General features: G+C 38.8%; 1 protein-coding gene across 4 annotated transcripts in view; it reads left to right on the top strand.

Moving 5' to 3' along the window:
• The window catches only part of LOC309697101 (uncharacterized protein), a 30,750-nt gene that overhangs the window by 12,384 nt on the left and 3,904 nt on the right, over positions 1-14,462 (top strand). For 3 of the 4 annotated variants that reach the window (XM_082518756.1, XM_082518754.1, XM_082518755.1), the window contains 20 exons: positions 497-617; positions 1,596-1,652; positions 1,779-1,834; positions 2,166-2,315; positions 4,468-4,533; positions 4,677-4,826; positions 4,929-5,036; positions 6,797-6,926; positions 7,070-7,186; positions 7,306-7,350; positions 7,449-7,528; positions 7,641-7,753; positions 10,752-10,935; positions 11,928-12,012; positions 12,278-12,423; positions 12,548-12,638; positions 12,735-12,883; positions 12,982-13,067; positions 13,295-13,364; positions 13,522-13,640. In XM_082518756.1, coding sequence (XP_082374882.1) covers positions 497-617; positions 1,596-1,652; positions 1,779-1,834; positions 2,166-2,315; positions 4,468-4,533; positions 4,677-4,826; positions 4,929-5,036; positions 6,797-6,926; positions 7,070-7,186; positions 7,306-7,350; positions 7,449-7,528; positions 7,641-7,753; positions 10,752-10,935; positions 11,928-12,012; positions 12,278-12,423; positions 12,548-12,638; positions 12,735-12,883; positions 12,982-13,067; positions 13,295-13,364; positions 13,522-13,640 — 2,123 coding nt within the window. The remainder of the gene's footprint in view (positions 1-496; positions 618-1,595; positions 1,653-1,778; positions 1,835-2,165; positions 2,316-4,467; positions 4,534-4,676; positions 4,827-4,928; positions 5,037-6,796; positions 6,927-7,069; positions 7,187-7,305; positions 7,351-7,448; positions 7,529-7,640; positions 7,754-10,751; positions 10,936-11,927; positions 12,013-12,277; positions 12,424-12,547; positions 12,639-12,734; positions 12,884-12,981; positions 13,068-13,294; positions 13,365-13,521; positions 13,641-14,462) is intronic. The other variant, XM_082518757.1, reaches the window with a different exon arrangement.

The following is a 14,462-nucleotide window of genomic DNA, read 5'->3' as shown; positions in this document are numbered from 1 at the left end:
GGGAGGAGATCCCAGGGTAGAGCCAGAATTCTGAGGAGAGATTATAGCTTGTGTGGCTCAGGAATGCTTCTGGATAGCCCAGAAGGAACTGAAAAACATAGCGGTGGAAAAGATAAATTGATAAATTGAAGAGAAATAAATTAGTGCTGTAAGCGTTAATCTTGTTAAAATGACATTAACGCCATAACTGCAATAACACAGCAAATCTCTGTTAACGAGTTGCTGCGGATCGCCTCGTGGGTGGGGCTGGGCGGCATCAACGTGTTAGTACGATGCATTGACAGCTGATAACATTATTTTAACTAGATTAACGCTGACAGCATTAAAATAAATAAAAGTTAAGAATTAGGAGGGAAATATCTGGGTTAAAAGGGCCTATAAACAAAACCTTTATTATGCCAGCATAACAATGTCATACTGGAATAATAAAGGTGCAAAATTTACTCGTTTCCTTTTAATTTTTTCCACTTGGTGCTGTCTTTATGTTGTTTTTAAGGCCTTGGAGAATGATCATGTTTGTGGAGTCTCTGACAGTGAAGCCTTAACAGAAAGTGAGTTGGATGTTACGTCTGACACTTTCTCTGACAGCAGCAAGAACTATCAAGTTCGCACACGAGGTAAGAGGAGCGTGTTAAATTTCCACCTAATTTGAGTTTTAAATGATAACCTCATAAACAAATAACCTTTCATGCACGAGATGATCATAATCATTTGCTTAATTTGTGGAGTTTAGCAGGAATGAAAGAGGTCTTAAAATACATCAAAACATACAGTGTGGAAAGTATGGAGAGTGCCTGCAGTGGATACTTTTTCCCCACATTTGGTTTCACTTCAGCTCTTCGTATGTTTAACTTCCCTGTTCTCTCTGGTAGACTGGTGGACATACAAAGAACAAACAAGAGTAATCCACAAACCGGTTTTACAACATACAGTGGGGCAAAAAGTATTTAGTCAGCCACCGATTATGCAAGTTCCCCCACTTAAAATGATGACAGAGGGCGGTAATTTGCACCAGAGGTACACTTCAACTGTGAGAGACAGAATGTGAAAAAAATCCATGAATTCACATGGTAGTATTTGTAAAGAATTTACCTAATTACCTAATTTACATATGAATGACTAGACATTCATATGTAGCTTCAGCTTCCACTTGGCTGAAGCTAAAGCCTAGCTAAACACCTACCAGCCATTTGGCTGGAAGGCGGGTTTTAAAGGTAGAAAGGTAGAAGGCTGGGCACTGCTGCTCTCGGGGGACTCTAAGTGTTAAATACTTTTTTGCCCCACTGTATTTCTGATATGGTCTCCAGGGAGCTGGGTGGAGATGTATTATAAGGAAAAAACAAATGAGCATTCCCCCTTATTTTGAACTCTTCTGATCTGGTATCAAAGCAGACTGGACCTTTCTAGCATTTACAAATACAGCTGGTGTCCAGACACGGTGCCTCACTAATAGTTGAAACAATCAAACAACATCAACAACACTAAAGTTTTGATGTAATTCTTTTCCAACTGCAGCTTTGAGATGATCTGATTTAAATGTAAAAGAAGTTGAGTGGGAGTGATTGCATATTTAACTCTGCGCATTCATGTTCTAGGTCAGAATGGCCTTCCTTTGAAAGTGAAACCATGTGAAGTCCGCCTTACAAAAATAGGTAAAGGGAAAAAAACTTTACAGTTCTAGCTGCCTGATGTACAACATTTTAAAATATCATGTTGTTTATTTTGTAGATTGAAAGCAGTGCACTAAAAAAAACAATAATATAATACTGTTTCTAAAGAGCCAGGTGATGGATGTGAAAATAAACTTGGAGTGAATGGTGCCTTATGGAAAGAGGTAAAAGATTTTTTTTTTTCTCTCTGTTAATCCTCTGCTTTCTGATCTACTGCTCTAAAACATTTTAGACTTATGGGCAGATGATATGGCTATTCAGCCTTTGAATGGTAAATTATGTGAAGTTTAAAATGTGACATAATAGCTGAACGTTTTATTTTTGCATTTCTCTCTTAAGTCCCTGTCATGTACTAACACCCTGTTGCCCTTCATAGTTTCCAAAATGAGGAAGATGAAGTGGAGTTTGCCTATATGAGGGCGTGTATGTGCGTGTGTTTTGGTTAACATTTGCATGTGCATGTTTTTTGTGTGTAATGAGTATGCTGTCTCTCAGGGGACCATTAGGGGGAATTTTGGCTGGGAGAGCAGCTTGCGCCAGAAGCCAAAGACCCGTACAGTGTTTCAGGCTGGTGATAACACCTGGTCCAAACCCGTAGGTCTTGATAAGGACAGCAAAAATGAACTGGGGTCCCAAGATGATGTGGTAGGTGTACTCGAGTATACTACCAAAATACCACTGGGCCATAAAATGCTAGAATTTAAAAGTGAACAAAAAAAAAAACAAAAAACTTTGAGCTTCCTGATTTTAAAATTTCAAAAGTAATAAAACATCAGACATTAGTTGACAAAAATATCTACTTGAGTAAGAGCGAAATTATCTGAATATTGATAATATTGAATAAAAAATGTTCCCGCTTGAACAAGGAGTTGATCGTCTTCTAATCTGAAATGTGAGCGTCTTCCTTTTTAATGTGCTGAAGGAATGATACAAATCTGCTTCAAACTGCATCCTTAAGTTAATTTTGCTTGTTCGATTTCTGCTGGTGTCTTGTAGATGCTTAATTACCTCAGAGATCTGTGCGTTAGATACATGCGGTGTTACTATTGACAGAGCAGGGAAGCTAAGCCGGTGGCAGTATGACTAGCACATTTGTCTCCCATTGGTCCGCCGTAAAAGTTTACCTACGCTCTGCATGTCAGAACTTGCAAAAAATGCTCCTTTCCACTTTCAGCTTTCTGAGAATGGGCCTTTGACAACAGGAAACGGGACATGACCACGAAAATTACAGGAACAACAAATTCATGGTAGCTTCCATCCAGAGACAATAGCCAAAAGATGGCAATAAATTACAGGATGAATGTAAACAGAGAGTATGAGATCCTTTATGGGAAAACCACTCCCGATATTCTAGAAAATGGATCCCTTTTCTTATTAGTGCCAGCTAACTAGATGTCTTGTTATGGACCTCCTTACCTTGCTTATACTGATACACGCCCATGATTGGTCTCATGTTCCTGACTTTGTTCAAATTGCTTAATTCAAAGACATAGATAGGAATTCAGTATGCATGTTATTGTTAGGGGATTTTGGCCAGAAAAGTTGTTAGGCCTGGCTGCTTAAACTGTTCTGGTGCATAGTGGGGGCAGAAGTAGAGCTGTGTAAATGCAGCTTTTATTACTTCTGTGCGGACACGGCTGATTGTGAGATTATGGTGGGGCACTTGGAAATTCATTTCCCACCTTCAGCATGAAGATATAATTTTCTTCTTTTTTCAGCTGCTCCTTTTAGGAGTCACCACAGATCATCTGCTTCCATCTCACTTTATCCCTAGCTTCGTCTGTCATCTTGCTCTTTTCCTCCTGCCTGGCAGCTCCAGCTTCAACATCCTTTGTCCAGCATATCCACTATCCCTCCTCTGCATGTGTCCAAACCATTTCAGCTGCCCTCACTAACATGATCTCTCCACTAAACATGCTTTTAGCCTCTTCTGCTTCTTTTTCTTTGCCCAACAGTTGCATATTTTCAGTTAAATGTAAAACTGTATCATTTTATAACATTTTTGAGAAGTTTGATTTTGTCACTCATATCTCATACATTTGATGAAATTCTTTGAAATCCTAAATTACAAAGGTTTTTAAAAGTCTTACTTTTACTTTGGTAAAGTAAAGTTCACATAGACTGAGATATTTAGCAGCGTCAGAGCAGAAGAGGAAGACAAAGAAACGTTTTAAAGCACAGAAGTCAATTATGACTAACTTCAGCACAAAGGAACACCAGCAGTTCCTGATACCTGACAGTGAAACTAGATGTCAGTCAGTCAGTAGCAGCTAATTTTGGAGAGGACTCTTAATTTGAAAAAGGAAAACAAATCTGTGATTTGGAGTACTAAAAACAAAAACACAGCACTAACAAAGTTGAGGGAGAGAAATTGTTGAGAGGAAAAACTGATTAGAATCTAGTCCCACATCTAACTTCATTTCATTCAGTTTCATCATTCGCTTTGTTCACCTGAGGTCAGATTAGAAAAAAGGTTAAAGGGGGAATGAGGTTGTCCAGTTATTAAACCTTCCATAATATTGAAATTAAAATTACAGTAAAAGACTCTCAATCACAATTTAATTACCGTAATCATATTAGAGTATATTATGATGCATGAAACAAAACGAATGAATGAATCTTAACACTTGCTCCGTACCTTCATTTTAACACATTGTACCACAAATGCAATTCTAGTATGATTACAGTCACAACCTTTGTTTTTCTTTTAAAGAAAGACGCTGTTCATCCTCTAAAAATATACATTACCTTTTACTTCTTTGACTTCTTTTTTTACCTAAATGTGGTTGATTTCCAGTCGGAAGATTCTTCAACGCCCAATAAACACACACCAACCAGAGCACGACGTAAACCGGCCTACCAGGTAATGTTACTGCTGCTTTATTTCAAAGAAACACACAAAACCCCAACAACAGATGCATACAGAGGCATTGACAGTTGAATCATATAAAGTGTCTGTTTATAAGAAAATGTGAATCTGCTTTTGTTTTTGTATTTTTGCTGCAGGATGGTAAAGGGTTTCTTACAGGAGTGCTGGTGTGGGGTAAGGTTAAGGGGTTTAACTGGTGGCCTGGGATGGTGGTGCCATGGAAAACCAAGTGTGCTCCTGTGGGTATGCGGAGGGTGGAGTGGTTTGGAGATGGGATGTTCTCAGAGGTTAGAATTACAATGCACAACTGTAAGCTGAGCATTATTTGCTCATGATGCAGAAACAATTCTCAGATTTTGTTTACATCTGATTTTTTCTTTCTGTTGCAGGTATACACTGAGGGTCTTACGCCATTTGCTGCCTTCACTAGGTGCTTCTGCAAAAACTCCTTTGCCAGCTTGCCCATATACAAGAAAGCAATCTACCAAATCCTTGAGGTAGTCTTAAATGTTTTATACTACTTTATGTTTTGTGTTGTCTTTCATTTTCCATTTATCTTCATATTATATTCATATTAGTTTGTCAAAGGAGCTTGGAAAGAAAAGCATCTGAACTACTTCTTTAAGTTGCTTGAAGACGTTTCACCTCTCATCCGAGAAGCTTCTTCAGTTCTAGGGTCAAATGGTGGAGAGTCCCAGATTTACACCCTGTGGGAGTGTCCACCCAAGAGGGACAATGGACCCCCTAATGATCCTCTACCTTATCACACGAGCCAAGGTGTGAAGACGGGTGTAGGTCGCTATCGGGTGAGCTCATTGTGAAACCTTGCCCCACCCTATGATGTGATTTCCTGAGGTCAACTGGCCCAGGATGTGGGTGGGCATTAAGGCGTCTAGGAAGGGATCTCAAAACTGGATTATAGATGGCAGAGACTTGGTGTCACAAGCCAATGCTTCTGTTCAAAGACCCTTTTCTTTCCAAGCTCCTTAGACTACGATGACCCGGATGACTGAGAACCTTCAGACATATTAGTTTGTGTTGCTAAACCAAACTAATGTAGTTCTAATGGGGAATAACTTATGGTAAAAAGTTTAAAACCTCAAGAAATCACAAATCTTAATTTCATTATCCATCTCAGGCTGATATAACATTTCAGGTTTAGTTCATCAGATGCTCATGAGCTCCATGAAAGAGCAACCTGGCAACCTCCTGTTGCCATGGGTTCAACATTATTTATTCCCTAACCATTTGGTGAGTGATTGCCGGTTGTCACCTTTTGAAAGTGGAAGAGGGTGCTGCACCAAAAACAACTGTGTTTGCTTTGGTCACTAGAAGATGGCCATAGTCACCAGTCACCTGTAGTTGCATGGAAGACGCCAACTTCTCTTTAAGCACTCGTTAATTAACCACTAAGCTTGGAAAGGTGAAAGTTGTGCCTCCTGAAACCAACACGTTTCAAAAGACGCAGCTTTTACTTTGAAAGCGAAATGTCACTATTTGTGGCTTGTCTTGTACTCGTCACAGTTCTGCTTCCACTTAGGGAGTAGTTAGAGTGTGTTTGCAGACAAGTCGAAATCTTCCACACATAATTATGAATCACTGCATCAACCTGCTAATGACCAAACCAATCAAAGTTGGTGTTTGGTGCAGCACTTTGTACTGACAACAGCATGCACCCCTTTGAAGCCGCTTGCCAACAGCTCATGGAGTGCAGATTTTTACGAAGTGACCACTGGGTCGCCAAACTGGTGTGACTGGACTCTTAGGAAAAGACTACATCAAGTCAAGTATAGGTATAAATGGTTATCTATTGAAGTTACTCGTTCAGTAGGTCTGTTAAAACCGTGGCTTGATTTCAAAACATTTGCTAAAAGGAACAAACTGACTGAGCAACCTTTTATTACAAAAACACTAAAGGCTTGTGTTTGTTGGACTCAGATATGTGTCCTTGTAGATGTCGCTAAAAACAGTTGTGCTGTGTAATCAATCTTGGTACAAAGTGGGGAATTATCGCTGCTGTGAGCTCATGTTAAGTGTTTGAATCATTCGATGATGCACTTTCAGATGATGTCTGTTTTCACTCTACTTACTGTATATTCAGGTCAGTGAATGTTATGAGGTTAAAAGCAGGAGGGCATATTACAATGGAAATTAAATAACAGAGTGACCGTTTCATGTATCGTAGCATCAAGCTGCTGAACCTTGTTTAATGTACTTGTACCATACTCCAGATTTTGATGACATGTATAATCTGCAGTTGGCAGGTGAGAGGTGTGGAAAGTCTTTTCCTGAGGCTCAAGGCAATGAAGAAAAAGAGCTGAAACTGATGTTGGACTGGGCTTTTGAAGGATTTCTGCCAACAGGACCTGATGGATTTATACCTGTTGGTGTGTCTGTTTATTTTTAATTCTTTCTTACTTTCTTTATAAAGCACCATATTTTATTTTCCTTCTTCCCTCTTCTTGGTGCCAAATATGTTTCTTAAAAACATCCAAGTTATTTAATGTTCTTTGTTTTCTGCCTCTTAAAGACTCTTCTCCACACGGTCAATCCTCTGACTCGACTCTGTCTGACGTCCCGCCTCCGGCGAAAAGAAAATATGTTTTAAAAAATAAGGGAAATGTCCCCGCCATCATCTATAACAAAGGTGAATGTTATTTTTTTTATTTTGTGCTTGTAAAGAGATATTTGTAAGGAAACTACTAAATGAAGCAACTGATTTTGTTGCCATCATTATTTTTATTTCATGTGAATATTTCATTACAGAATCAATAATAGAAGGCGTCAAAGAAAAGGGAAAAACAATTGAAGGTAAGTTCTTTAGCTAATATGGAAGACACTTGATTTCAAACCACTGATATAAACATAACTTTCTTCTCTCTTTTTTTTTTTTTTTTTTTTTTTTTTAGATTTTTGTTTGTCTTGTGGATCAACTGATATTGACGTCCAGCACCCATTATTTAAAGGTGGTCTTTGTCTAAGATGCAAGGTAATGTAATAACACAAAGATTCTGTTTCTCCCACAGCCTGCTGTGTCTAAATTTAGCCATTATCTGAAGGATGTCCTCTATTAAAATCTGAAAACAACCTTATTTTTACAGGCAAACTTCACAGAAACGTTGTATCGCTACGATGACGACGGCTACCAGTCGTACTGCACTGTGTGCTGTGCAGGCTTAGAGGTCATTCTGTGTGGCAATCCCAGCTGCTGCAGGTAAAAATTCCACAGGTTTTCTTTTTCACATGCAAACATATTGATATTTATGGTTTCTCGATGTGACTTTCGCTTAGGTAAAAACATTTCAATAAGCAAAACAAAGTTCAGCTGTTAATATCAGACTGTTACAGAAATATCTGAGAGAACCTCTTGATGATGGATTCATGAACTTGCTCATGACAAACTGACTTTTATTGGCCTGTTCCATGAGACAACTTTGAGATGACTGGATCAGGCTAAAGTTTCCATAATCTTTTGAAACATGCAAGTAGTTTAAAGTCTTCCTCCTGGCATCATTAAACCACTAAAACTTCACATTTGCTCATCAAAATTATGTTGTTCTTGTTGTTTGATCCTGCTACAGAGACACTGCCGATGTGTTTTGTGGTCTCAGAATACACAAAAGGCATTGTTCCTGCAGGGCAGGGGAGATGAAAAAGAATTTCACAGAGGCCGAAGCACACTGGATAAACCCTTGTTGCTTCTTCTGAATCAGAAAACTATAATCAGAAGAGAGGTATTTAGACATTGGGAAGCTTTTATAATATTTGCAGTAAAGTCACTAAGTTCACCTCACCTGTAACATTGGCTTCACTAATGTTTCCTGTGGTCCACTCTGTGTACATCCGTTTACCTACTACAAACATTGCACACATTGTATTGTGCTGTCATCGTAAAAAGAGAGCTGAGCCAAAAGGCAAAGCTTTTGATGTGAATCCATGTCTATTAAAACCTTCATCTATGGTCACAAGATCCAAATGACTGAAAGAGTATATGGTGGCAATGGTCAGCATCAGGGTGAGCAGCTCAGCTATTTGATGGGAGCTTGGAGCAGAACTGCTCCTCTTGCTGGTCAAATGGATCCAGCTGAGGTGATTTGGGCATCTGGTTAGACTGGGTGGGTATATAGATATAGATATATATAAATGTTTTTTACCAGGTACCTCATAACATGGATCAAGTGTCTTAATCATAAAGCCGCTTTTCTCCACTGTAAGAAAAGGCACCACAAGTACACGGTAATGGCATGTGTGATATCCACCACTGATTTGTTTTCTCATATGGAGTGCATTTGGTAAAGGCTTGGAAAATATCAATGTCGTAGGGCCACGACGGCCACTTTTTTTTCTTTGCACTTGACTGACTGGGCGTTTGTGGAAGGCACAGTTTTTGGCTTTCCTCATATTCCAAAGCGTGCTTGGTTTTAAGGTGATAAAACAAATTACTTGTATATCCTCTCTTTGCTATTACTGTCACCCGGCATAATTTGCAGATGATATTTTTCTGCTCAACATCCGGCTGCTTAAACCCAAACAAGGTGCATATGACCGATGTCGACAGACCTGTAAGCTCCATGCTTGCAGCCGCTGCCATGCTTTCGACCAAAATAGGCGCAGTAAGATGGTATAGTCAAAATCTCTACCATTGGCCAAATCCATATCGTTTCTACCGTATACCGTTTATACCGCCCACCCCTACTGGAGAGGTAATGTATCTCCATAATTGGACATTTGGCCTGAGAATCCTCCAGGATCTCCTAGGAGTGTTGCTGGACTGAAGGACATATAGCATATCCTGCTTAGTCTGCTGCTACTTCAGTCTAGCTTCATTGGAGGCTTGATGGATGGATATTGTTATAAACACTTTTATTTCTCCTGAATGATGGCTCTGTTATCCACACCTAAGTTGATGTGGTTGCTTCTTCAGGTTCACTTGAAACTGGGCGAATCCAGATTTTTGAGTCTGTCATTGGTGCACTATACTTCCAGGGCTGAAGTGATCAACTACGGTATTGACTGCTTATTTCAGTCATTTATATTTTAATTGACCACATGATACTTTACCCAGTTATTCAGCTAAAACGCCATCATGAATAGTTCACTTTAGGTCCTGCTTTCAGTTTCTGTTTATTATATCCATTTATGAGAGACGGATATCACTAGATTATTTAATAGTGGGAAAGAAATAAAAGTATCAATTTTAAAGTTTAACTTCTGTGGTCATAAGAAGGAGTTTGATGTCATTCATTTTATGCCAAGTCACTATATCCAGGAGTATCATCATGTCAGGTTGTTTTATTTTTCTTTTGTGATGCACAATGACATCAGGATGGATTACAAAAGTAATGTTTTTGTATGACAAACTAGTTTTCATGGAAACTGAGGATATTGGACATGTCTTTGGTGGAGCTTCTATCCCCAAGCCATCTGGGCCCTAAACACACACACCCGCCCTCTCACATCATCTATAATTGACTGAGACAGGACTCTTCCAGACACTCTAAACCAAGGCACAATGTACATTTCAATTCCTTTAATTTTAAATATGTTTATATTGTCTATCCTGTAAAATAGTCAGACTATTCATATTAATGTACAGAATTCACCTGCTTGCTGCTACTACTGCACATTCACCCAGTGTATATACTATATATATATTTTATATAATGTTCTTCCTCTACTCTCCCCCCCCCCCCCCCCCCCCATTTTTGAACATGTCGAGGAGTGTGTCAGGCTACATTTCACTGTGTGTTATACTTGTATAACTATGCATGTGACAAATAAAGAACCTTGAACCTTGGTGGCACTTGTCTGCTGAATATACCTATGCTGACTTTAAATAAAAACAGGGGCCTTTAAAAACAACTTACAACAGCTGGTCTGTTGTGTCCACTGCCTTTTAATATGGTGGATGTATATACTATTGAGTAAAACCTGTGAGTCCACCAAATGAGAGAAGATGTACGTCAAAGTGTCATTCACTAACCTCTCCCTTTATCTCATGTCCTACCCCCTCACCTCTCTTAAGGTCTTTGTATCAGTTTACAAACCCCTGAGTTTCATTTTATGATTCGTCAGCCTCTAAAAAAGTCTTCAGTCTCTCTTCTGTCTTCATCACTTGGATGAGTGGCAAAAAGTTTCTCACACTGAAAACGTTAAATCCAAATAACCAGAATCAACTTTCTGAGATTGATGTTCTTATTTTTGTCTCCCAGATGTTACTGTAAGGACTGTCTGAACATCCTGGTGGGCCCAGAAACCTTTGATAAGCTGAAAGATGTCGATCCGTGGAGCTGCTACATATGCAAGCCATCACAGTGTGAAGGAAACCTCAAACTCAGGGCAGACTGGAGTGTGAAGGTCCAAGACTTCTTTGTCAACAACAGCGCAATGGAGTTTGTACGTGCTGCTCTTATCTTTAATTAGAAATGCAGTTTTTGTTTTCATAAGCAAACGGTCTGATCTTATCCCAACATACAGAGATCTTTTTCTTCATTTGAGAGTCAGGTGATGTTAAATTAGTCAATGTAGCGTTTTTAAATATATATTTTTATATTAACTGTAATTATAGCATGGTAACGTGCTATAATTACAGTTAATTTAACAGCACTGAGATTTTGTTCTAGATTAGAGGATGACTCATTTGAATGAAAATGACCTCGTGGTGTGTGTGTGCCGTCACGATATGATGATATTTGGGGGGAGTGGGGGTTGTTTTTTTTATTATTATTATTATTATTTTTAATTTTAACATCCCGTCGCATTCAACGAAATGCAAATTGTTAAAGTGTATTTTGGTTAAACTCAGGTTAAAACCTTTTAATCCTGGTTTATGTGACTGATTATGAACCAGGCATTGCAGGCTGAGTGACTGCAGGTTTGTTTTTTTTAAGATGGTAGTTAAAGGTCAGATGTGTCGACACCTTTGAGGATTTTGCTGAAGGTTAAAATTAATGTTACACATGACCCAGAAGTCCTAATCATCTTCACCTGGGGAGTTTCTTACTTCTGAGTATTTGGACATTACTGTATGCATGAAGTGGGGCTGGAAGAGGGGCAATTATTTGATGTTAGACAGTTGCCTTTGGCTGTGTGTAAGCATAGTTTATCAAATATTTAATGAAATTATTTATTAAAAGCATCTTAGTTTTATTAATAATGGACCTGCTTTCACCTTTAATTACTGGAATGAGCAGTCTGTTCTTTGAGGGTTTTTAATGATCAGCTCCAGATCCTCAGTGTCAGATAATATTCAGATTTTGTTTTTCTCTGAGGGTGAGAAATTAGTTTTTCTTAAGCTCTGCCAATCAAAGAAGATTTAAGTTAAATCTGTGTGTTTATGCCATTTCGTTTTTTCTAAATGCTACTCGAATTCATTTTTTTAACCACAGGAGCCTCACAGAGTTTACCCTTCAATTTCTGCTGATCAGCGCAGGCCAATGAAGGTGCTCTCGCTTTTTGATGGCATTGCAACAGGTGAGTTTATGACATTGTGTGGAAAACTCAGCCAATACCCATTACACTCTGTCTGTGCATACTAATGAAGAGCCTTGGAAGGTTCAGTTGGCATCTGTATTAATGTAATAGGAGATGGTTTATTTAACATGAATTAAAAATATAGTAGGTTGTCCACCAATCAGGTCAGTGGTTTGACCTGAATGAGCTAGAAAAGTGTTGAACTGGCAAAATGTGTGCATTTCTAATTGTTCCCTTGATTTCATTTACTTTAACATCATTTCAGGATATCTGGTGCTCAAAGACCTGGGCCTTAAGATTGAGCGCTACATTGCCTCAGAGATTTGTGACGATTCAATTGCTGTAGGGATGGTCAAGCACGAGGGAAAGATTGAATACGTCAATGACGTTCGCACCATTACAAGGAAACATGTGAGTACAAGCAAGACACATGTGAATGCTCAAAATGTATTTTAACTCCTTCCTGTTTTTTAAGTTCTGTGTATATGATGGCTTAATTTATCTCAGTGAGTTTGTCTCTTTGTGTGTGTTAAAGCTGGCCGAATGGGGTCCTTTCGATCTTCTGATTGGAGGCAGTCCATGTAACGACCTGTCCATGGTGAACCCTCTTCGAAAAGGATTATTTGGTATGCAACTTCTAAACTTCTATAAATAAATAAAGACTCAGTAAAGGTTTATTTGTCATCTTTTTAAATAAAATTGTTTCCCTGTTGATCCTGCAGAGGGTACTGGAAGACTCTTTTTCGAGTTCTACCGCATACTGACCTTGTTGAGGCCGAAAGAGGACGACAACCGTCCGTTTTTCTGGTTGTTTGAAAACGTGGTTTTCATGAGTGCCAATGACAAATCGGATATCTGCAGATTTCTGGAGGTAATGTTTCTTTAAGTAAAGGTAGCTACCAGCCTGGTGGAGGGTCAGACTGCATTAAGTTTTAATGCCTAATGTATGCTTTCTGCCTTCTATTGCAGTGTAATCCAATTCTTATCGATGCAATAAAAGTCAGTCCTGCGCACAGAGCACGCTACTTTTGGGGAAACCTGCCTGGCATGAACAGGTATGTACCAATACAGGCTAAAATATTTGTGTTGACTTACTGCAGATCATAGCAAGGATTTTAATGTGCAACTAGAACCTCAACAGACCCACAATAATCAAATAATTTGTATGTCTTTTTAATTTATTTATTTTTCTTCGGTTTTGATTGTTTGGTTTTGAGTGGTACTAAAAAGTCCTGAAGCTAACTGGCCTCAAGTTTACACTCTTGTCTCGGATTTCTTATAGACCTCTCGCTACATCTCTAGACGACAAGGTGACTCTGCAGGATTGTTTGGAATCCGGACGCCAGGCAAAGGTCAACATCATTTATTTATTTATTTTTATTGGTCATGTTTAGTTTGGATTTAGTTTTAGGTTAATAGTGTGGCAACAATTTAAAATATTAGTTTTTGTGTAATCGTGAGACTATTATTTTGTGTTCAACACTGTTAATTTGACATTTCTCCCTGCAGTTTGACAAAGTCCGTACTATCACAACAAAGTCTAACTCAATAAGGCAGGGGAAGATGGGACCGCTGCCCGTCGACATGAATGGCAAGGAAGACTACCTGTGGTGCACTGAAATGGAACAGTAAGCATAATAAATTATTTACCGATTTGTTCCCAGTGTGACATTATCGATGTCAGTGTATAATGACTTCATTCTTGTGTGTTTAATGTGTGTCATCTGATAGTATCTGACTGAGTACATGCCTGAATGGTTTCTAAAAGCAAAACAATATAAACCACCACAAAGCGTTGATGTGCTGCACTAGTTTACACAGCTCTTCCCATTCAGCGTCACATGGGTGTAGCTGCTGCTACTAGTACACGCTAGTTACATATAATGTTTATTAAGCTACATGCACTGCAGTTGAGTTGCATGTACACATCGCTTTACAGCTGACAGCTGGTCACTTGCAGACGACTGTAGTTGCGAAATAACCAACGGGAAGTGAAATGAGCACCGACTAAGTTTTCAGGGTTTGGGGTTTTGGGTTTTTTTGTAATGAAGTTTTGTTTTTTTTGCTGATACTTTCTATGGTCAGGTCACCACATCACTGTAAATCACTTCTAGTTTGTACCTAACTTTAGACCAGATATGATATGCCAATTCTAATATACTCATATTAAAATCCTAAAGCATTAAACATGAAACTTGGGCTTAGTAGTTGGTCCTGAGACAAGACAGGTGAGCAATGATGTAAACTTCAAAGAAGGCAGCATCTTTGATTCTGACCCTGAGCTGCAAAGTTGTCAAATTATGCTTTTTTTTAAAAGTCCGTGTTTCTTTAGTCCGTTCAAAGATAAATTAATTCTGGGAGTTTGTTGATGTGACATCAGCGATTGTAAGACCAGGGAGAATTTGATTGGATGAGAGAAACCTGGAAATTACAGCCCTGTTTCACTCTGC

The sequence above is a fragment of the Aulonocara stuartgranti genome (genome assembly GCF_965226115.1).
Source record: "Aulonocara stuartgranti genome assembly, chromosome: 20".
Lineage (NCBI taxonomy): Eukaryota > Metazoa > Chordata > Actinopteri > Cichliformes > Cichlidae > Aulonocara > Aulonocara stuartgranti.
This window is presented reverse-complemented; position numbering and strand designations above follow the sequence as displayed.